General features: G+C 46.2%; 1 protein-coding gene across 8 annotated transcripts in view; it reads left to right on the forward strand.

The window, feature by feature from the left end:
• The window catches only part of GGTA1 (glycoprotein alpha-galactosyltransferase 1 (inactive)), a 70,269-nt gene extending 47,833 nt beyond the window's left edge, over window positions 1–22,436 (forward strand). For 4 of the 8 annotated variants that reach the window (XM_060300526.2, XM_030858792.3, XM_030858796.3 and 1 more), the window contains 6 exons: window positions 1,549–1,637; window positions 8,219–8,254; window positions 9,977–10,042; window positions 10,930–11,031; window positions 17,018–17,155; window positions 21,470–22,436. In XM_060300526.2, the coding sequence (XP_060156509.1) occupies window positions 1,558–1,637; window positions 8,219–8,254; window positions 9,977–10,042; window positions 10,930–11,031; window positions 17,018–17,155; window positions 21,470–22,163 (1,116 nt within the window). In that variant the 5' untranslated portion in view covers window positions 1,549–1,557 and the 3' untranslated portion in view covers window positions 22,164–22,436. Of the gene's footprint in view, window positions 1–339; window positions 362–1,548; window positions 1,638–8,218; window positions 8,255–9,976; window positions 10,043–10,929; window positions 11,032–17,017; window positions 17,156–21,469 lie in introns of those variants that run through there. The other 4 variants (XM_030858799.2, XM_030858793.3, XM_070045685.1 and 1 more) reach the window with 3 other exon arrangements.
• Window positions 22,437–22,689: the final 253 nt, after the last annotated feature.

Raw genomic sequence — 22,689 nt, forward strand, 5'->3', positions numbered from 1 at the left:
GAAATGCTACAACCCGCCTGCTTAAGCAGAAACCTTGTTTCTTCCCTCATCCCTGATGACTAAATTACCAGCCAAATCCTATCAGTTCTGTCTCCAAAGTATATTTTGAATGAAGCCACCCTTTGAGGCAGGCCACCTCCTCTTTGTGACCATTAAAATAGTCTGCCCTTGTCCTTTTATCCGTTCTGCATACCCAGCGCCCAGATGGGTCTCTCTGAACGAAGTTGGATGAAGTGATTCTTCAGCTTCAGATGCCTTGGTGGGTCCCCACCCACTTTCCATGCCTTTCCAGGCTCTGACTGCCCCTGCCCACCCTCTGACTGCCTCCTACCACCACCTCGCCCTCGTTCCAGCCGCTCAGGTGGGACAACTTCGCTATTTTCTTCTTGTCCAGGTTTTTTGCTTTTGTTTTATTCCAAACACAAGAAGCTTTTTCTCGGTCAGCCTGGTATAGATGCTGTTTCCGAAATATTCTCACCCTTTCTCGTGGCACTTTTCATCCTTTTCCATCCTATCTTCATCCCGTGGGAAGCTTTAAAATCCCCTCCCCAGTGAGGGCTTCCCCGACTACCCAAATTGAGGTACTTCCCAAACCATTATTCCATACCCATCACCCCTTCCCCCTTCAATCACAATTTCATGCGGCAATCAGGAAGTAGTTATATACCTACTGTGTGTCGATTGTGTGGGTGTGGAGAAGAAGAGCTGGCTGGGAAGTGGTTGAGTCTGGATTGTAAAGGACCAGGGAGTTTTCCCCTCTGAGGATGGGCATATAGGCAGTATATCAAGGGCAGCAGAGCTCAGGAATGGATGGTTCCCCAAAATCACATGCCAAGAGGTGGGGCGATCTGAGTCAGAGGCAGCTGGCGTCCGTGGGAAACATTAGCTAGACCCTCACTCTAGAAAAATGGTACAGATGAACTTACTTGTAAAGCAGAAATAGAGTTACAGATGTAGGGAATAAACTTATGGTTACCAAGGGGGGAAGGGGGGATGGGATGAAGTGGGAGATTGGGATTGACATATATACACTACTATGTATAAAATAGATAACTAATGAGACCCTACTATATAGCACAGGGAACTCTACTCAATGCTCTGTGGTGACCTAAATGGGAAGGAAATCCAAAAAAGAGGGGATATATGTACACATATAACTGATTCCCTTTGCTGTACAGCAGAAACTAACACATCATTGTAAAGCAACTATACTACAATAAAAATAAGTAAGTAAATAAATAAATAAACAAACAACCCCCGACTCTCCCACGTCCATGGTGAACCTTGTGATCAATCAGGGTACTTTCCCTCTGAGCCTCAAAGTGGCCTTAGCGTCCTTCCCAACCCAAGCAGCCCCGTCAATTCATTGAACTGGCTAATTTGCCATCACAGGCCTATGCAGTTTAAGGTAGAACATGCTCCTTAGCTCTCGTTAAATATTCATCAACTTTTCATTTTAGAAAGGATATGGGTAGAAGCATTTCTTAAAAACCATATCCCATTTTCAACATTTAATCTATTTTTCCCCCTCTTCTTTTCTTTTCCCAGGAGAAAATAATGAATGTCAAAGGAAAAGTGATTCTGTCAATGCTGGTTGTCTCAACTGTAATTGTTGTGTTTTGGGAATATATCAACAGGTAATTATGAAACACGATAAAGTGATGTTAATGAAAGTCTCCTCTAATCTCCAGGTATCAGCCCAGTCAGCAGGTTGAATTAAAATTAGGATTAACTGACACCGTAAAGAAGGGGTTCCATCCTTCCTGTATCCCTGAGCCCTAGACTGTCTTTAAAATCATTAGATCTTTTTTTTCTTTTTTAAAAGATTTATTTATTTTATTTTTGGCTGCGTTGGGTCTTCGTTGCTGTGCACAGGCTTTCTCTAGTTGCGGCGAGCAGGGGCTACTCTTTGTTGTGGTGCGCGGGCTTCTCATTGCGGTGGCTTCTCTTGTTGAGGAGCACGGGCTCTAGGTGCGCGGGCTTCAGCAGTTGTGGCACGTGAGCTTAGTTGCTATGCAGTATGTGGGATCTTCCCTGACCAGGGCTTGAACCCATGTCCCCTGCATTGGCAGGCGGATTCCTAACCGCTGTGCCACCAGGGAAGCCCAGAATCATTAGATCTTCATGCACCTTCTAAGTAATTAATTATCTTCCTTCCGCCATGTTCCTAATGTCTTGATTTTTATACCTTTGCGGTTCTGGGTAGGCTAGAGCCAGAAACAGTAAGGTCATATTAAGACCAAAATGTCATATTAAATTATTTATATGACCAGATATGGAAATTACCTTAAGAAATTTCAGACAGGAATTCCATGAGAAATCCACCCTGATTTTTGCAGTCCTAAAATATTTGCTAAGTTTAAAGGAACAACTCAAGGTTGTTGACTTTGGTGCAAAATACACTCTGAATTGCTGGTGATTCATTTGTGCCTGGCAAAACTTTGGGGTATTTTGTCTTTCTTTTAACCCTGGAAAGCAAGATGAATTAAATATTTCTGAGTTTTCAAGTTCATCAGTGGATTCACCCCAAATATTTGAGCTGCTTCTGTGTTTTTGGAAACTACCAATGCCTCGGAGATTCCAGCTGCAGAGGCCTCTGACAGAAAGGAGTCTCCGCAAGTGGCTACAAAAATGCATGATGGTTTTGACTTAAGAGGCATTGGTACAGCTCAGCCTTTCTTTCAAAAAGGCCACCTTAGGGCTTCCCTGGTGGCATAGTGGTTGAGAATCTGCCTGCCAGTGCAGGGACATGGGTTCGGGCCCTGGTCTAGGAATAGCCCACATGCCGTGGAACAACTAAGGGCGTGAGCCACAACTCCTGAGCCTGTGCGTCTGGAGCTTGTGCTCTGAGACAAGAGAGGCCGTGACAGTGAGAGGCCCACACACCGCAATGAAGAGTGGCCCTCGCTCGCCACAACTAGAGAAAGCCCTCGCACAGAAACGAAGACCCAACACAGCCAAAAATAAAATAAATTAAAAAAAAAAAAAAAAGGCCACCTTCCAATTCTGGGCCAGGAGAGCTGTCTCGTCACCATTGTTTTTTTGTTGTTGTTCTTGTTTTTTTGCGGTACGCAGGCCTCTCACTGTTGTGGCCTCTCCCGTTGCGGAGCACAGGCTCCGGACGCGCAGGCTCAGCGGCCATGGCCCACGGGCCCAGCCGCTCCGCGGCATGTGGGATCTTCCCGGACCGGGGCATGAACCCGTGTCCCCTGCATCGGCAGGCGGACTCTCAACTACTGTGCCACCAGGGAAGCCCACCACTGATATTTTCATGGTGAAGTGTCTTAGAAGCCTCCCAAGTTCAAGATGATGGCCTGGATGAACATTAGAATGTCTCTTTCAATTATTAAATTCTAAGATTTGATGAGCCAGCAGGACAATCTTGGCCACTTATAAAGGAACTGCACTTTCAGGTACATCAGTAGAAGGAGGATTCTCTGGACTCCAGAGCTATTATTCCCTGGGGTACTGCATAGATCTCACCGCTTCTGGAGTGTTATCCTGTTTCATTCTGAACAACTCATTTTAAGAAAAACAAGACAAGCTAGAGGGTGACCCTGTTCAAGTGGTCTATAAACCAGGTCTTTTGAATTGAAACTGTGGGTACTTAGTCCAAAGAAAAGATGACTCAGTGTCGGATGCAGGGAGTTCCTGGGGCTTCCTTAGATACTTGAGGGCTGAGGAAATATCCTCGCTGAAGACCGGAGCTAGGCTGCCTGGGGATGGTCCTGTGCCACCACTTACCTCCTCTGTGACTTTGGGCGAGTTATTCAGCCACACTGTTCCTCAGTTTCCCTATCTTTAAAAATGGGAGAACAAACTTATGGTTACCGGGGTGGGGGGAAGGGTGGGGGGAGGGATAGTTAGGGAGTTTGGGATTGACGTGTACACACTGCTGTATTTAAAATGGATAACCAGGGCTTCCCTGGTGGCGCGGTGGTTGAGAGTCCGTCTGCCGATGCAGGGGACACGGGTTTGTGCCCCGGTCTGGGAAGATCCCACATGCCGTGGAGCGGCTGGGCCCGTGAGCCATGGCTGCTGAGCCTGTGCGTCCGGAGCCTGTGCTCCGCAGCGGGAGGGGCCACAGCGGTGAGAGGCCCGCGTAACGCAAAAAAAAAAAAAAAAAAAAAAAAAAGGATAACCAACAAGGACCTACTGTATAGCACAGGGAACTCTGCTCAATATTATGTAACAACCTAAATGGAAAACGAATTTGTAAAAGAATAGATACATGTATATGTATAACTGAATCACTGTGCTGTACACCTGAAACTATCACAACATTGTTAATCAACTATACCCCAATATAAAATAATAAGTTAAAAAAAATAAAGAAATGACTGATGAATAGGGGGGCTGTTCTCCCTGTCTTAGTGAGTGTATTTGTGGAGCAGACCAGTTTGTATACCTGTAAAAGCTTTAGTAAACCTGGATTATTTTTTCTTCTAAATGGGCATAACAGTAGTACCTGCCTCATAGGGTTGGTGGATTCAATAAGTTACTGTGTATAAAGCACTTAGGGCAACACACTCAGTAAATGCTAGCTGCTCTCACCATTATCATCACCATCCTTACCGCCATCCTCATCGTCTGCTCAGAGGGCAGAATAGGACAGGGGATTTTGGCAAATAATAGAAGGAAGAGCTCTAGCAGTTGGAAGATTCCAACAGAAGAGCAAGCGCCCTTCGGGTTCCTCCCCTGAATTGAGTTGCTTGTGTAGGTAACCTTCAAGCTCTGAACGCTTGGTTGGATAACCTTGGTGTTTTGAATTGCAGCCAGAGTCATACTTCCATATTTTGGGTACTTCACAAAATTAAATTATGGGAGCCAAAGGCCCAAATGTGCATCTTGGCACTAGCCTCCCATAAAGAGGGTTATTTCTCAGTGCTGGGCACACTCTTCTCTGCACAGTAACTGGAGCAGGTTCTGGCCGCTCTTCAGGGCCATAGTCTGGCACCCAGACTGCTGCCACAGAATTCTTCAGTGTGAGGAATCTGTTTGACTGTCTGCAAGAGGTTTCAAAGGCAGCAGATTCTTTGCCACCCTGTGAATTGACCATGTGATGATCTGAGGTGAGCTGAGGGCACTAACCTTAGACAGGTGGGCAGCACTGTAGCTAAAAAGGGTTGTAAAATAACTCAATGGGACACATCAACTGATTAGGAAAGAGAACTATTGTCAGTAGAGCATCCTGAAAGAATGTTTGATTTGAGGCTGGATAAGAAAAAATTCTTAGAATTTTAGAGATGGAAGAAACCTTAAAAGTTATAATAAAGTAATGATGGTGATTTTGATGATAGCAGCTACTAGTTATTGAGCATTTGCAGGTGCCAGGAACTGCACTGTGCATTCCCTCTAGTTCTTAAAATAGGCCTGCAAGTAAGTATTAGTCAGCGTTTCCAGATGAGGAACACTGAGTCTCCTCAATGTTAAAGGTGAATTTTCAAAGTCACATTTTCAGGAAGATTTAGGTCCGGGGCTGTCTGATTGCAGCCCATTCTCGACCCACGATTACAATCCTTCCTTTAGCGGAGAGTTCCCATTTTTCAAGTGACAAAATGGAGACCAAATAGGTGAAATGACTTAACAGTGAATTTATGTCCAAGTTCTAACTAGAACTCAGATCTGATGCATCGTCTGGGGCTCCTTCTTGAGCTGGTTGTGCATGCCGAGTGCTGTGAGGGATACAGTGTGAGCCATGGAGAATTCCTACCCTCAAGGGGTTATGCTTTGGATGGAGTAAGCAGACGTACACACCAATAAACCAAAAATGCAAGACTTCCCTGGTGGTACAGTGGTTAAGAATCCACCTGCAAATGCAGGGTGGTCCGGGAAGATCCCACATGCCATGGAGCAACTAAGCCTGTGCACCACAACTACTGAGCCTGTGCTCCAGAGCCCGTGAGCCACAACTACTGAGCCCGCGTGCAACAACTACTGAAGCCCGTGCGCCTAGAGCCCGTGCTCCACAGCAAGAGAAGCCACCGCGATGAGAAGCCCATGCAATGCGACGAAGAGTAGCCCCTTCTCGACGCAACTAGAGAAAGCCCGTGCGCAGCAACAAAGACCCAACACAACGACAAATAAATAAATAAATATATTTTTTAAGTTAAATTTAGAAAATCAAACCAAAAGCCTAGATAAAGTTAAATTAAAAAAAAAAAACCAACAATGCGAGTGGAGGAAGGACATCAGAGGGAGAGAAAAGGGGCCATGAGAGTTCAAGAAGGCAAAGATTATGTTTGGCTTAGAGAGGGATCTATTTTTTTTGCCTTCATTTACAAATATTTATTGAGCACCTACTGTGTGCCAGGCACTGTGCTAGGATCGTACCAAGGAAGGCACAGAAGAGGTGGCATTTGAGCTGTGCCTTGAAGGATGAATATGTGTCAAATGCCATACACTGCAGCGTGGGTGTTGCTGTGACCTGAGATGTCGAAGGCTTCTGGGAGAGGAGGGTGCAAAGGGCAAGATGGCAGATTAAAAAGTTGGGACAAGGTGGCGAATCTGAATCTGCAGATTGATGCCCTGAGTGCCAGGTGGGGGTCTGAGTGCTGAGTTGCAGCGGGCCCGCCCCCTTCTCTCCCCTCTCCCTTCCTCCTCTTGTAGGGCGTGGAGTCAGATTCCCCAGGTTCAAATACTGTTTCTTCTCCTAGCAGTACGACCTTGAACAAAACCACTTAATGTGTAGGTGCCTCTGAGGAAGAATAGAACCTCCTTCACTGATTGTTGTGAGGATTTAATGAGCTAATACATGTCAATCTCTTAGAACAGTCCCTGGCCAAGTATTAGCTATTATGAATATTGTCGGATCAATAAACAGATTTAGAAACAAGGGACGTTAGAGCTTGGTCCACAAGTATTGAGCTCAGAGGGGAAACGTAGGTGGAAAGAGGGCATGCATTTTACTCCTACCAGGAGATGTGGACTCCCAGCAGGGGCAGAAGGCAAAGTCTGAAACAAATATTAGTCATTTATTTTTTTCAGAGATGAGGGCAGCTGGGGCCAGAAAGGCGCTGAGCCAGGGCAGGTACCTGAGCCCAGGTCCAGAACTGTTTCTACCAAGCTCTCTCCTTTATATTCACAGGGAGGAGAAGTGAGCAAGTAAGGTTTAGCCATTGGGCACAGCTTCCGTGCACAAAACAATGGAGGAATCTAGTACTATAAGTCCTGTCCCTTTGCCCCCCAAATGTCTCTCAAGTCAGTGCACTCCTCTCCCTCCATCTCCCTGGCTCCCTTGACCTGGGCCTGGACCACTGCCAGCCTCATGACTAGTCACCCATATCTACTCTCACAAGGCCTACAGATAGGACCCTATTCGTCTCCTGCCTAAAACTCTTCAAGGGCAAAATCCCCAGCAGGCCCCAGCGAGGGGACCTCTGGCTACTTCTCTGTTTATTTCCTTGCACGTTAAGTGCCTCCTTCCTTTCTCAGGGCCTTTGCATATTTTTGTCTCTGTTAGGGACATTCTTCCCAGTTCCTCTTCCCCTGGACTCCTATTTATCCTTCAGAACTCAGCTAAAACATTATCCCCTCCTCTGGGAAGCCTTCCAGGTCTTCCTGTTAAGTGCTCCTGGTTACTTATGCTTTTTTTTTTTTCCTGCTGTCCCCAGTAGCTTGTCTGCATCACAAGGACGCATAGGGACTGTGTCTGTCTCAGTCAATGCCATATCCCCAGCACTTGGCATGTAACACACTGTCAGCAAGTATTTGTTGAATGAAGGGAGGTCGTCCCCTAGAGGAGTCATACAGTCGCTGGTCCAGTCTTGTAGGTGCCTTCAGATGGTCTCACTGCCTTCGTTGGCTAAAGAAATGCCCTTTGAGGCTGCTCTGTAGAAGGCTCTGAGCTGGTGGTATGCTGGCTCTGCAGTCGTTGGTTTTAAGATAATCCTGGGTGATTCCTGAGCAGGTGGCAGGAGGGGACCTGTCTGTGGAGCCTCTCCCTCAGCAAGGCCACCCTGGACAATGGAGAGCTGCCATCTTTTTTTTGTTTTTAACTGAGATTTGAGATTCTCCAGAGACCTTCTTCCCACCCCTTGTTCTGAGTAATCCAGAAGTGACTGAAGTCCCTTGATATCATTGGTTCTATCTCAAAGGAAGGTGGAGACCTGGGAGTAGACAAAACCCAAGCTCTCAACTCAGCCCAGGACTTCAATGATAATGGTTTTCTCCAAATTAAAAGTAACATGATATGTTTTTATTTCTCATTTGCTTTTAGCCCAGAAGCCTCTTTGTTCTGGATAAACCAGTCAAAGTAAGTGCTTTGAATTCTAGATATCTATGGGATGCCTCCCATGTCCACTCTGGCACCCCTACAGTCCATTCTTAACATGGCAGGTGGTGATGCAGCTCTGGTCACAGGTGGAGGGGAGGGGTCCCAGGGGTCTGGCCTGTACTCCTCCAGCCCCCTAGTCTTGCCTTTACAGAGCTGTGACTCTTGTTTTGTCCGTGCTTCTCATCAACTATCTGTCTCTTTAAGTAGTGTTGTCTGGAGAACATTCCTGCCTTACTCATAAAAATAATCAGGGTAGATATTGTCCATTATGCAGCCCACTACATGTTGTATAAAGACCCCTGCAAGAAATTTTGTTGAGACAAAGGATGCGGAAAAAAGTTTGGGTTTCCCAATGAACCAGTGTATGTAGGAGGAGGAGGAGGAGGATTGGCAGTTAGGACTCTGTAAGCCTTCATTTTTCTGTCTTTGTCTTGGTTGCCGAGAAGCTCAGAGCAAAGTGTTGTGCTTAACTTGTACTTTCCTCGGCCTTCATTTCTGATATAATTTCTCCCCTGGTGTTAAATCCTGGGTTTTGTGCTTACATGCCGTGGGATCTTGGCAATTTGCTCAAACCCACTCAACCAATATCTCAGCCATAAAATAAAAATAAAGGTAAAACTTTCATTCTCACAGAGTGGCTGAGATGACCCAAGTCATGTGAAAACACCTACCTGAGTGACTAAAATGTTCCTCTGTTTCCTTTTTGTTTTTGTTTGGTTTGTTTAGTTTTGTCTTTATTCTTGTATTGTTTCCCTATTTATTGTAACCATACCTTCTTTTTTTTTTGAATTTTGGAAAATTTATTCATTTTATGCAGTGGGAAAAAGAAAAAGTAACCATACCTTCTTAATCATAGACCATCTCAAGCACTTCTTGAAAGTAGATGGGCTTTAAAATAGGTTTCTTACTATTTATACCCATTCATGCCTCACCACCTTATTTGTCCAACCGAAGGGCATTGTATCCCCTGGCTTCCCCGTCTTTTCCTGCCTCCGGAAGGTGCCCACCTTGGAGAAACTCTCACAGTGAATGTGGACACTTCAGCATGTGTGTGGTGGAAGTGGTTCTGATTACAGATTGCTGAGCTTCTTTCTGGTTTAGAGACCCTCAGATTTCCTGAGTCTGTCACTGCTGACCTTTGTAGCAACTCAAATTCTCCTCGTTTAGCAAAAGAGATCATTCTTGGAAACGTGCACTGTTTTCTTGAAAGACGCCGACTTGCTACAGTCATTTTCAACTTAGAAAGCTCTTTTACGTATGCTACTTTGTTTAGTCTTCAAAGCCACCTTCATGGTAGATTTATTACTGTTGTTGTTATTATTAGCATCTAACTTTTCAGAGGAGAAAATCAAGCTTCAGAGAGGGAAAATGTCCGATCACAGTCACACAACTAGTAAATGGCAGATCCAGGACCCAGAGTTATGTATTAGTTACCTCCACATCTTGTCATTCTTCTCTCCTCTCCCTGCTAGGGCTCCCTGGATGAGCTGAGCGCCAGGGGACGCCCAAGGGAGGGGAGATCCAGGGAGTGTCAGGTCCATCTCTCATTCAGCTAGAGCGGTGTCACTTTGGCTCATTTTATGAATTAGTGATTTAAAAAAAAATTTTTTTAAGTGACCTGCCATGAAAAGAGTTTGGAAAACCCCCAGTTTGGGACTGCCGCATTTTCTAAAAACGTTTGTCATCTTTTTCATTTCTTAGAAACCCAGAAGTTGGTGACAGCAGCATTCAGAAGGGCTGGTGGTTTCCAAGCTGGTTTAACAATGGGTAAGGCAGTCAGACAATGGTCTGTTTATCCACCCGACGCTATAGAGTTCAAATAAAATGGTTTCATGTGGGGATATTGATATATGTAGAGCTGATTCACTTTGTCATACAGCAGAAACTAACACACCATTGTAAAGCAGTTACACTCCAATAAAGATGTTAAAAAAAAATTAAAGACTAAAAAAAAAAAAAGTGGTTTCACAGCCATAAACTCAGTCACTTGTCTTTCTGGCCTATTGGAAGCACACAAGGACTCTATTTCATGGTTGGGACTGGGACATTAAGTTTGGTTTTCATGTTTTTGTTTTTTCCCATTTAACTTGAGGATGAGTGAAATTCAGGCTAAAGTTGGGATTGCAGGAAAGACTGTCATACGCTAAAACGTTTTCATGAGGACGGTTTTATGAAGTTTCCCTCCCCCTGAAATAACCTGATGGTTGTTGGGTCATTAAATTGCTAACTGTGCTGACCTGGGAGGATAATAAGAAAGGTGAGTACTGCACCTTTGCATCAAAAGTACGTCTTTATGAATAAACGTATAGTATCATGAACCTTTCTCCAGACATTCACTTGGTGCACATGTTCTCTGCCTTGGCACCCGTTTTTTTTTTTTTTTTTTTCTTTGCGGTACACGGGCCTCTCACTGTTGTGGCCTCTCCTGTTGCGGAGCACAGGCTCCAGACGCATAGGCTCAGCGGCCATGGCTCACGGGCCCAGCCGCTCCGCGGCATGTGGGATCTTCCCGGACCGGGGCACGAACCCGTGTCCCCTGCATCGGCAGGCGAACTCTCAACCACTGCGCCCCCAGGGAAGCCCTTGGCACCCGTTTTTGCAGGATCCTCACTCACCTCCCTGCCTTCCTCAGCTTGTTTTCCCTTTGTATGTAGGACCCACAGTTACCACGAAGAAGAAGAAGATATAGACAAAGCAAAGGAACAGAGAAAGGAGGACGAAGAGGAGCTTCAGCTCTTGGACTGGTTTAATCCACAGTAAGAAAAGAAGCGTTGCCCCAAGTTCAGTAAATCCATAGCTCAGCAGCGGTGGGGGCTGCATAGGCCACAGTGCCGGGGAGAGCGTTCCTGACTGAGGAGACAGAGTCTTAGCATCTATTAGACTTTGAAAACAGATTAGATGAGAAACTGAGAGGCTGGATATTTTGACTTAAATGCTTGAGCAACAACTACAGTGATTCTGACAGCAGTTAGCCAGCGGCAGCCAATGAATCACAAAATACTGGGGCTGGAGATGTTCTCATAGGCCACGGGGTGTTGTGGAAAGCCACAGAACCTAGAGTCAGAGCAAGAAAATTCTGTGATTCGGTTAACTCATCCGTAAAATGGCGGTGATGACCCAGAATCTCAGAGGGCCACGCACGCATTCTTTAACATACAACACATGCTTATCAAACACCTATGATATGCTAGCTACCAGTCCCTGCCCATTAATGTGTTCAGAAATTAGCTGAATGGGTTAAAAACAGCTTTTTAAAAAATTGAAATCAAATAGAAAATCAGAAGGTATCACATGAAGTAAGGATAGGTATTGTTTAGTGGAATTTTTGCTTCCGTATATATGTGTGTGTGCATATGTGTTTGTGACAGAAGATGTATTTCTCACGATGAGTCACGGTCAAAAATTCTATACTAGACATTGTGTTAGGCACAGGAGACAGTAGAAATCAATCAGTATGGTTATATTCAAGAAGTTCACAGTCCTGTAGGGGTGCTAGGTGTGCAACTAGTGTTTGCCATGATTAGTAAGGAGGTGTGATCAACCTGACTTAGAAGGATGCGGTTTGGGGGTAAGGAGGTAAGAGCTGTCCGGGATGACTCTGAGGCCTGAGAGACTGGTGGGTGGTGGTGCCATTGACCAGGAAAGGGTCTGTTAGTGGTGGTGGGGGCGTGAAGGACGATGAGCTCAACTGGGGATGTATGTGGATTCAGGTACTTGTGGGGTATCTGGACAGAGATTCACAGGGTGCCTGTCTTTGTCATTCAGGCTGCTATAACAAAATACCATAGACTGGATGGCTTATAAACAACAAAAATATATTTTGTACAGTTCTGGAGGCTGGGAAGTCCAAGATCAAGGCCTCAGAAGATGTGGTGTCTGATGAGGACCCACTTCCTAATGTATACACGGTCATCTTCTCACTGTTTTCTCACGTGGTAGAAGGGAAGAGGGAACTCTCTGGGGTCTCTTTTCTAAGGGCACTAATTCCATTCATGAGGGTTCCACCCTCATGACCTAATCACCTCCCTAAGGCCCCACCCACTAATACCATCATGTATGGGATTAGGTTTCAACACATGAATTTTGGGGGGACACAATAGTCAGTCTATAGCAGTGCCCATAAGTGTGGCAGAAGATACGTAGTAGAGATGTAGGAAGAGGAGCCATCAGAGTACAGGTGGCAATGGGATCTACAGGCCAGGTGGATGTCTGACATCAGCCTTTACAGGGCCGGTGGAGGAAGAAAAGTCTGAAAAGGAGCAGGAGTGGCTGTAGAGGTAGGAGGATCAGGGGAGAGTAGTATCTATTCCAGCATGAGGGGGCTTGGGCTCTGGAAAGACTGAACATGTTCTGGCAAGTTGTCTTATTGTTTTGGGATAAGGGATCCATGTCAGTGTGAAAGGATGGGGAATTTTGGCCTCCCATGTGTCATTTGAAGAGCTGGACAATGACATAGGGTAGCCATCTATGAGATGCTAAACCATTCCTGGAAATGTAAGAATATGGTGGCACTGTAGCTTTGACAAACTCCTTGGATGTGTGTGTGGGGGGGTGGTGAGACACCCCCGCCCCCGTGCCCCGCGCCAAGGGCCAGCTAGATGAGCTACAGATGGTCGCCAAGCTCCCTTCAAAGGAGGGCGGCACACTTTTACTGTGGTACTTGTGCTTTGCGGAGTGAGACTTGGAAGGCGGGGCCGGGGCTGAATTACTGGGGTCAGAGAAGAGGAACAGCTCACAGCCACCAGCTGTCACTCTCTCCACTCTCCCCCACGCACGGCTCAGTTTCTCCTCAAACAACCGGCGAGCAGATATTTAAAGAATATTGATTTGTAGTGACACCAAATCTAAGCCTTCTCAGGAACTGAAGTATATTTCTTGCATAACTGAATGAAAGATGAACAATTGAATTAACAAATATATTTATAGAAATGTATCCTCTTCTGCAAACTGTCTGAAACATCTTAAGTATATTGTGTATGCATTTTTACATCAATATCACTTACTCTCTGTATCATCACATCCTCTTAATTTTCCTCCTGCTTCTCCCATCTCCCTTCTCAGTCTCCTTAATTGGGGCCTCTCCCTCTTCCCAGCCATCAAATATTAGTTTCTGGAGGTTGAGTCCAGTATCCTCATCTCTTTTCTTTATACCATCTTCCAATGTGCTCTCACCCATTTCCGTGGCATTAGACACCGTCCATGGGGGAATGACACCCACATTTATATCTTTAGTCCAGAGGTTTTCCCTGATCCCCTGCTTGTGTCTGCCTGCCTGCCTGACTCCTCTGTGTGTCTCACGTGACCCAGATGGAGTTCTTGATTCTGCCCCACCCTCATTCTTCTCATTCCCCATCTCAAGCCAGAGTCCGGGAGACCTCTCTGATTCCTCCTTCAGCCTTTCCTTCATCCATCCCACAGTCTAATTCATTTACATGTTCTGTTAACTCTTCCCCCCAAATTTTTCCCACATCATCTCCTTCTCGCCCTCCCACAGCCACCACCCTTGTTCATGTCACCATCAGCTCTTGTCTACGTGCTGCTGCCTGGAAGGCGTCCAGTAAATAACACGTTGTATGCATTCCACACCTGTTTTGAACTGCTGCATGATTCACAGAACTTTAACACTTCCTCTTCCCCATCCTTGGGGACCACAATGTACCCATAAATAAGTACACAGAATGTAAAAGCTACCAGTTACCTAGCTAGGTGTGTGTTTGGGTTATGGAGGCCCTTTTATCTTGTGGGAAACCTTTAGCCTGTACTGGTGGAACCCCACAAGCTGAAGTAACACAGTGGGTGCCCTGCTTGGCAGGAAGGCATTTGGGCAGTTTCCCATCTTTCCTGGTACTTTTCCTCCTTTTAGAGCCCCATCTTGGTGACCTTGGACATCTTTTGCTCTTACACATGTGTGGTTTGCCTGCTGTCACTTGTCTTTTTTTTTTTTTCAGGGTGGGGTGGGGTGGGGTCTGAGCAGAGGTTCATCCAGGAAGCTGATCTCGATCATCTTCCCACCCCATCTTCCTCCCCACAGCCTGCGTGTTCAGCCTGTCATCTGGCTTCCTAGTCAGGGTCGCTGACACGTTGGAATTGCCAGTGGAATTTAATAATTAACAGCTGGGAAATAGAACATTTTAATTTTTAATGAAATGTTAATTTTAATATTACTGCTTTTTTTGGTTTTTTTTCCTTCTCAAAGGACTCTTCCCAGCCAAGTAAGCAAACTGGACACTGGTGTCCTGGCTCAGTCTTTCTAGAAGGTGTAGACTGAGTGGTCGTGCAGTGGAGGAGCATGTGGTAGGCCACCTGTCAGGACTGTGAGACTCTCAGGGGTAGGACAGGTCTCATTCCTCCGATCTCCGTGCTCAGCTCTGGGCCTGGCACAGAGCAGAGACTTAGCAGATGTGCGTGGTGGGGCTGAGGGCCCTGCTCTGGCCCCTCCTGTTGATTCGATGGCGAAAGCTGTGGTTCCTTCTCCTTCTCGCCTACCCCTGCTTTCTTTATTTGTGAAACGGGTGAGGACAGCACCCGCCCTAGAAGGTAGTTGTGAGGATTCAATGAGAGAATGAAAGTCAAGGACAGCCCCTGTACCCAGAAGTATTAAATAAGAATACCGTCCTTTCCTCCTTTTTCTCTTCCTTTTCTTAAATATAATATTACCGGCTTGCCAAATGTTCAGCTCACGCGTGGCTGCATGGCTTAGCTGATGGGCTGGGACAGAACTGCTAAGAGATCCTTGACAGGCAATGGATGAGGTGACAATGCATGGAAGGGTTTACGTTCAGAAACATAGGTTATAGAATGGTAAGCCGTGTGTGTGTGTGTGTGTTGGTTTGAAATCCAGTCATTCAACAAAGCTGGGAGTTTTATGTGACTAAAAGCATCACATAAGCTTCTAAAAACAAAACAAAAAAACCTCATCATTTCTCATTCTGCACTGATAAAAAATGCTGAAGTAGTAAGTTGAGTGGAAATGACTGACAAACCTGTGTTTTAACCCCATTTCATCAGCCTAGCAAATAAATATGCAATATAAGAAGCAATATAGTGGTTCAGAGCACAGACTACAGAGTCAGGTTATCTGGATTCAAATCCCGCTTGGCTTCTTACTAGCTGTGTGACCTCAGACAAGTTATTTAACTGCTCCGTGCTGCAGTTTCCTCATTGATAAAATGGGACTCAACATAGCACCTACCTCTGAAGGGTGAAGCCCTTGGTGCTGTGCCTGGTTCCATAGGAAGTGTCCAGTGTGTGTTAGTTACATCATTAGCTGTTTGGCCTTGGACATGTTAACAAGCCTTTCTGAGCCTTGGTTTTCTTATCTGTACAATGAACATAATACATGGCAGGGCTTTTGCAGGGACTACATGAGAAAATGTATGTGAAAGTGTCTCACAGGTTGGTGCAGAGTCCAAAATAGCTTCTTTCATGGTGGAAGGAAACCAAGAGCCAGCTCTCCCTGTGCAGCCATGCAGCCATGCAGCTGTCTTACCCGGGGTGGGAGGGCAGAGCTGGGGTGGGGTTTGGGACCCCAGGCAAGATGGGGAGGGCCGCGAGAGCAGCCTGGCAGTGTCCCTCCCCGTCTCTGGAGGAGATTCACTGTGTGGGGAAGAAGGAAGCAGCCCTGAAGCAGGGCACAGGGCAGGGGTGGGAGGGCTGAGTCAGCTCCAGAACAGGAGTGCAGAGCTTGGGGACAGAGGGACAGGAGGCATGAGTGAGATGCTACTGGGAGTTGGGGTTAGCAGGGCGTGACCCAGCCTTGCCCAGCCTCACTGGAAAAACTCAGCTTCGTCCATGGGGGTTGAGTCTAAATGACTGTGTTTTAGTTTCTACTTCCCAACAGGCAAGCACAGTCACTTCCAGAGCAAATGGGGGTCAGAGCTGAGTCTCCGCCATCCCACTCCCATCCCCCCACCCGCCTCGGGCTGGGCCCCAGCTGCTACTCAGCCTTTCTGCATTTACTCTTCACAGTTTGGTGTTTTGTCGTTGCTCTTACGTTGTTTCCTGTGTTTGTGTTGGCTCTGCCAAGTCCCTTTCAAGTGTTCTGAGTGCAGAGAACATCCTCCCCTCCCACCTCCCCCAGCTTTGTGCCTTTAGTAAAGAGGCCACGTGGTCTGAGAGAGGTCGGAGCAAGAACCCCAGCCTGCAGGGTCCCTTCTTTCCTGGGTGACTGTCTCCTTGTTTGTCAAATGAACGATAAACACCAGAACCCCCTTAGTCTGGGGCCCTTTTTGCCCTATAACCAGGTTCCAACCCAGGGATCCCCTTCTAGCAAAATGCAAATTGAAACAGCGGCTTCTTCCTCTTTCAGCTCTTGTGGCACTCTCTGGTCCCCCTGCATCAAGCACTAGGGCTTTCTCAGGGTCAGAGGGCACCCACAGGGATGAAGAACACCCAGAGATGCCACTGGAAGCTTAGGAAGGGGCTGGGGAGACCGCAGGAGAGATTTAGAAGGAAGACGAGGACAAGGAAAGCAGGAAGGCGGGGGGACAGAGGGTTTGAGTTGTACAGGTAAGATCCCCACAGGCTCCCCCAACGCAGCCCTCAGAGACACCTGGGCCAGGGTCTCCTGTCCCTCACCCAGAAGATGATGCAAATGTCATACCACCAGCCGACTGTTTGAGGTTAAACTGTAGTCGGGATTCAAGGACAGTCACCATAAGCCGTGGCTGACCCGTTTTCCCTCAGACCGTCTCTGCCCTACCTTAAAACCATCCTGATTCATGGACTCTGTTTTGTCACCAGTAAACGCCCAGAGGTTGTGACCATGACCGGATGGAAGGCGCCGGTGGTGTGGGAAGGCACCTACAGCAGAGCTATCCTAGAAAATTATTATGCCAAACAGAAAATTACCGTGGGCTTGACGGTTTTTGCTGTCGGAAGGTAGGTGTTGCCAATAAAACTGACTTTACTTTTTTTTGTTCCACTGTCAGAAGGTTGGCGAGGGGTCCCCTGGGCGTACGGAGGCTGTCCGTGACGTGTATGAATTGTTAGACAGGAGAATGGAGTAATAGGACCATTTCAGGCTCATTTCTGCTGAGGCCCCAAAAGGCTGAGAACAAGACAGTGATCGGGGAGTCGACAACTTCCCACCTCATTGAGGGCCTCGGGTGCAGGTAAGAATGTCTGCTGCACCCACTGAGCCCGGAGTCTACAGCACGCCCACAGCCGCCTCTGCCCTGACCTCCACAGCTCTCTGGAAATTCCAAAAATGCCAGCTGTTAGACAGCCCGAATGGGCGTCATTGTTTCTCCTACGCTCTCAAGACCCCGGACCAAGGATCAGGGAGAGAAGTGACCTACATGCGGTGGTTTCCCACATCAGCATGGCTGACCACTCCTCCATGGGTTCCTGGGCTGCTTCCTGCCCCATTCATCCTGGAGGCTTTGGCCCCAGGAGATTTGGCTGGTCAGAACTTCCTCTTCCAGAGGTTGGATAGGTTCCTGTTTCAGCTTCCATTTCCTTGTTTAGAACATTGCTCCCCAAACTGCAATCATTCCTACTTAAAAGTAGTAGCTGTAATCTTAGTTTAAAATACAATATAACCCATTTTGTTCTTTTGGGTTATATTGAATTTTTTTTTTTTTCCAAAACAAAATTAAAAGTTCACTTTTCCTATTAGCCTCCTCCCTCCCCCCGCACCCCCCGCCCCGTCATGGGCCTTCCCAACTGTACCTTTTCCAAAAGCCACATGGAAAGTTGACCTCTCGCCTGTACAAAGAGGGGTGAAGGCCCAGGATGATCTGAGTGAAGATCTGAGTGTTCTCCCGAGACCTCCGACCCAGAGCCCAGAAGCCATTGCCATCATCATACTGATCAAGTCCTAATATCACTAAATGTGCTGATCCCAGGGGCCTAGGCGGCATCTCTAATTGAGAAGGGTGACTGGAGTTTTGACATTTTTACTAGAAGAATCTGTACTGTTATGAGGCGGGAGCAGATGCTCAGCTCGCCTTATCCTTTGGTACGAGAGGGGACAAGCCAGCCACACTGATGACTGATTTAATCCTGATGTCTCCAAAAAGAACAGAACGTTGCCGGCGGCTCCACAATGGTTTCTGCCATCTCCTTGCAGCTTCTCAGAACTAAACTGTAAATCACATATCCTGGTGAAATCCATGTGCTCTCCGCTCGGGGGCATGAGAGGACTGTTTGTACTCAGCAGCAATAAATCCTCCCAAGAGTGGATTTGGGCTTTTAGGAGGTACGATGTTTGGTTTGTTTTCAAATAACAATGCACAGAGCCAACCGCAGTGCTTTAATCTCTAAACAATGTTAAACCTCACAAAGGCCCCCTCCCTTCCCCTGGGATTGTCTCCCAGGCTTCAGGGTGCAATAGATTGTTCTTAAAGTTCCAGAGTATGGAAGAATTTCCTGGCCACCAGCCCCAGAGCCATGTTGAAGTCCCTCTTAATATTGCTCCGATATATTCTCTCCGTTTAAAAAATCAATAGTGTCAACGCTGGGGTTTCCAGAGACCAGTATTAAAAGCACAGTTTATTTTTGTAGTAACAAAAGGGAATCCAAGCAGCAACCAAAAAGCAAAAAGAGGTGCCGCTTATTATTACTCACAAAACACCATAATTGGCCGTTAGTGTGATCAGCAAATTACACTTACTCCACCTTCACTGAGCATGAGTCTGGGGGTGGCATGAGTTGTGTTAAGCAAGCCAACCACTCCTTCTTCCCCTTCTCTATCATCCCCATGGCTTCACAAGATAGCGTGTAGCTTGGCTTACAGAAGACACGAACATGATGTTCTGTTTTGTTTTAATTTATTTATTTAATTTTATTTTTGGCTGCGCTGGGTCTTCGGTGCTGCGTGAGGCCTTCCTCTAGTTGTGGCGAGCGGGGGCTACTCTTTGTTGTGCGCAGGCTTCTCATTGCGGTGGCTTCTCGTTGCGGAGCACGGGCTCTAGGGGCACGGGCTTCAGTAGTTGTGGCGCACAGGCTCAGTAGTTGTGGCGCACGGGCTTAGTTGCCCCACGGCATGTGGGATCTTCCCAGACCAGGGATCAAACCGGTGTCTCCTGCATTGGCAGGTGGATTCTCAACCACTGCACCACCAGGGAAGTCCCAAACATGATGTTTTTTGAATGAATAAGTAAATAGCTAAAATACCACTGCACATCTATTAGAATGACCCAAATCCAAACCACTGACAACACCAACTGCTGGCGAAAATGTGGAGCAAGAGGTACTCACACTGCTGGTGGGATGCAAAATGGTGCAGCCGCTTTGGAAGACGGTCTGGCAGATTCTTACAAAACTAAACATGCTTTTATCATACGGTCCGGCAACTGCACTCCTTGGTGTTTACCCAAAAAAGTTGAAACTTTATGTCCACACAGAACCTTGCATACAGATGTTTATAGCAGCTTTATTCATAATTGCCAAAACTTGGAAGTAACTAAGATGTCCTTTAGTAGGTGAATGGATCAATACACTGTGGCACATCCAGCTGGTGGAATATTATCAGTGCAAGAAAAAAAAAAAACTATCAAGGCTTGAGAAGACATGGAGGAACCTTAAATGCACATTACTAAGTAAAAGAAACCAATCTGAAAAGACTACATACTGTACGATTTCAACTATGTGACATTCTGGAAAAGGCAAAACTATGGAGAAAGTAAAAAGATCAGTAGTTACCAGGGGTTGGAGTAGGGAAATGGATGAATAGGCATAACACAGAATTTTTAGGGCAGTGAAAATACTCTGTATAATACCATACATAATGAAAGATACCTGTCGTTATATATTCGTCCAAACCCATAGAATGTAAACGGTGGACTTAGCCTGATAACGATGTGTCAATGTGGGTTCATCGACTGCAATGCATGTGCCACCCTGGTGCTGGATGTTGATATTGGGGAAGCTGTGGGAGGGACAGGGGAGCGGGGGGGCATATGGGAACTCTCTGCAATTTCAGCTCAATTTTGCTGTGAGCCTAAACATGCTCTAAAAAATAAAATCTATTTTTAAAAAAGGAAATGAGATAGTTAAAATAAGGTTAAATCAGAGCTTGTTTGCTCTGGTATTGGGATGGGTCTTATAATGGCAGTATCTGGTTAATGGATTGGTGTTTGGGGTGGCCAGAGGGAAATTCACAGGGCGAATGTGTAATATGGAAGGATATCCATGTCCCATAACCCATTCTCTGGTTCCCAGAGAAAGATAAGAGAGTGGCGATGGTTAGACTTAATGCATCCCCAAATGACCCAAGGGTCACGTCACTCTTGCATCTGGTAGGGCAATAGCAACATTGGAGTATAGGTTGGGGTTTTCAAGGGAGGCCTGAGAACTAGTGCCCCCTGATGTTGATTGAAGGGTACATACCTGCAGTTATCAGATGAATAAGTTCTGGGGATCTAACATACAGCATGGTGATTATCGTTAATAATGTTGTATTATAGACTTGAAAACTGTTCAGAGAATAAATCTCAAATCTTCTTGCCACAAAAAAGAAATGATAATTCTGTGATGTGATGAAGGTGTTAACTGATGCTACAGTGGTAATCATTCTGTAATACGTGTGCACCAAATCAGTACTTGGCACACGTTAAACTTACACAATGATACATGTCAGTTATATCTCAATAAAGCAGGAACAAAAAAGAACTAGTACCCCCTCTGCCTGCCCAGAGTCTGAATCAACTGATAAATAAGACAAGGGGCTAAGTAAGGCAGGTGGTAGTGAATATCACCTTCATTACAGTTAAAGCCGATACTGCAGAATGTGGCTTGTATCTGAAGGCCCTGGGCCTCCTAACGTTGAACCACAGAATTAGAAAGACTTGGGCATCCAGGCACCTACAGCACAAGAAACTGCAAGCCTCTGGTTGTGGGAGCAGGGCCTATACCACTAAGCTACCAGTACAAGGCCCAGAGCAGTTGAGAACACATGTTCTTTCCACCTGGCCGGCTTCCAAGAGTAAGAGAGGAGGGGGCGGGGCTGGGCATGCCCAGTCACCCTTCTAGAATCATCAGTCAGGTAAGTCACTCCACCTCCCCAAAGTTGAGTGACTGAATGGTGGAGAGTGGCCAGGAACGTCCCTCTGTGTGAAAGCACTTGTCTCGGATGGGGGGAAAAATAATTCCTTTCCTAAACTGCAAAATACAGACAAGATGATGAGAATAGAATGTCGCCTCCTGCAGAAATCCTAGAGGTTACATTTATCCCATTCTTCTTTGTTTCAGATACATTGAGCATTACTTGGAGGAGTTCTTAACATCTGCTAATAAGTTCTTCATGGTTGGCCACAGAGTCATATTTTACATCATGGTGGATGATGTCTCCAGGATGCCTTTGATAGAGCTGGGTCCTCTGCGTTCCTTCAAAGTGTTTGAGATCAGGCCTGAGAAGAGGTGGCAGGACATCAGCATGATGCGCATGAAGACCATCGGGGAGCACATTGTGGCCCACATCCAGCATGAGGTCGACTTCCTCTTCTGCATGGACGTGGACCAGGTCTTCCAAGACACCTTTGGGCTGGAGACCCTGGGCCAGTCGGTGGCTCAGCTGCAGGCCTGGTGGTACAAGGCAGATCCTGACGAGTTCACCTACGAGAGGCGGAAAGAGTCCGCAGCATACATTCCGTTCGGCCAGGGGGATTTTTATTACCATGCGGCCATTTTTGGGGGAACACCCACTCAGGTCCTAAACATCACCCAGGAGTGCTTCAGGGGAATCCTCCAGGACAAGAAAAATGACATAGAAGCCGAGTGGCATGATGAAAGCCATCTAAACAAGTATTTCCTTCTCAACAAACCCACTAAAATCTTATCCCCAGAATACTGCTGGGATTATCATATAGGCCTGCCTTCAGATATTAAGCTTGTCAAGATATCTTGGCAGACAAAAGAATATAATTTGGTTAGGAATAACGTCTGACTTTAAATTGTGCCGGTAGGTTTCTGAATTTGAGAGAGTATTATTCTGGCTACTTCTTCGGAAAAGTAACACTTAATTTTAACTTAAAAAAAAAAATACTAACAAAACACCAACACAGCAAGTACGTATTATTCCTCCTTGCAACTTCAAGCCTTGTAATACGGGAGAATGAACCTATGGTAATCAGATGTAAATTCCTAGTGATTTCTTATCTTTTCTGGGTTGGGGGGATACACTATCAGCTAAACAAAAAAAAAAAAAAGAAGAAGAAAATTGTCATGGGCAAAGAAAAAGCCAGAAACACTCTACATGCGTCAGTTGACCTACCAGAGAAAAGTATGCATAGGGAAATGTTTGGCAACAAGATACAACTGTGAGCGGTTGTCCTCTTGATTTCAGTGTCTTCCTGTCTCTGCTGAGTCTAAAGCAACAGAGTTGCTTTGCAAACAGGAGAACTCTTAGTAGGACACAGTTAACCTTGGCAACCCTCAAGTGGTTTCAACAGCAGAGTACTTCAGGCCATTTG

This window comes from Globicephala melas, chromosome 6 (genome assembly GCF_963455315.2).
Source record: "Globicephala melas chromosome 6, mGloMel1.2, whole genome shotgun sequence".
Taxonomy (NCBI): Eukaryota; Metazoa; Chordata; class Mammalia; order Artiodactyla; family Delphinidae; genus Globicephala; species Globicephala melas.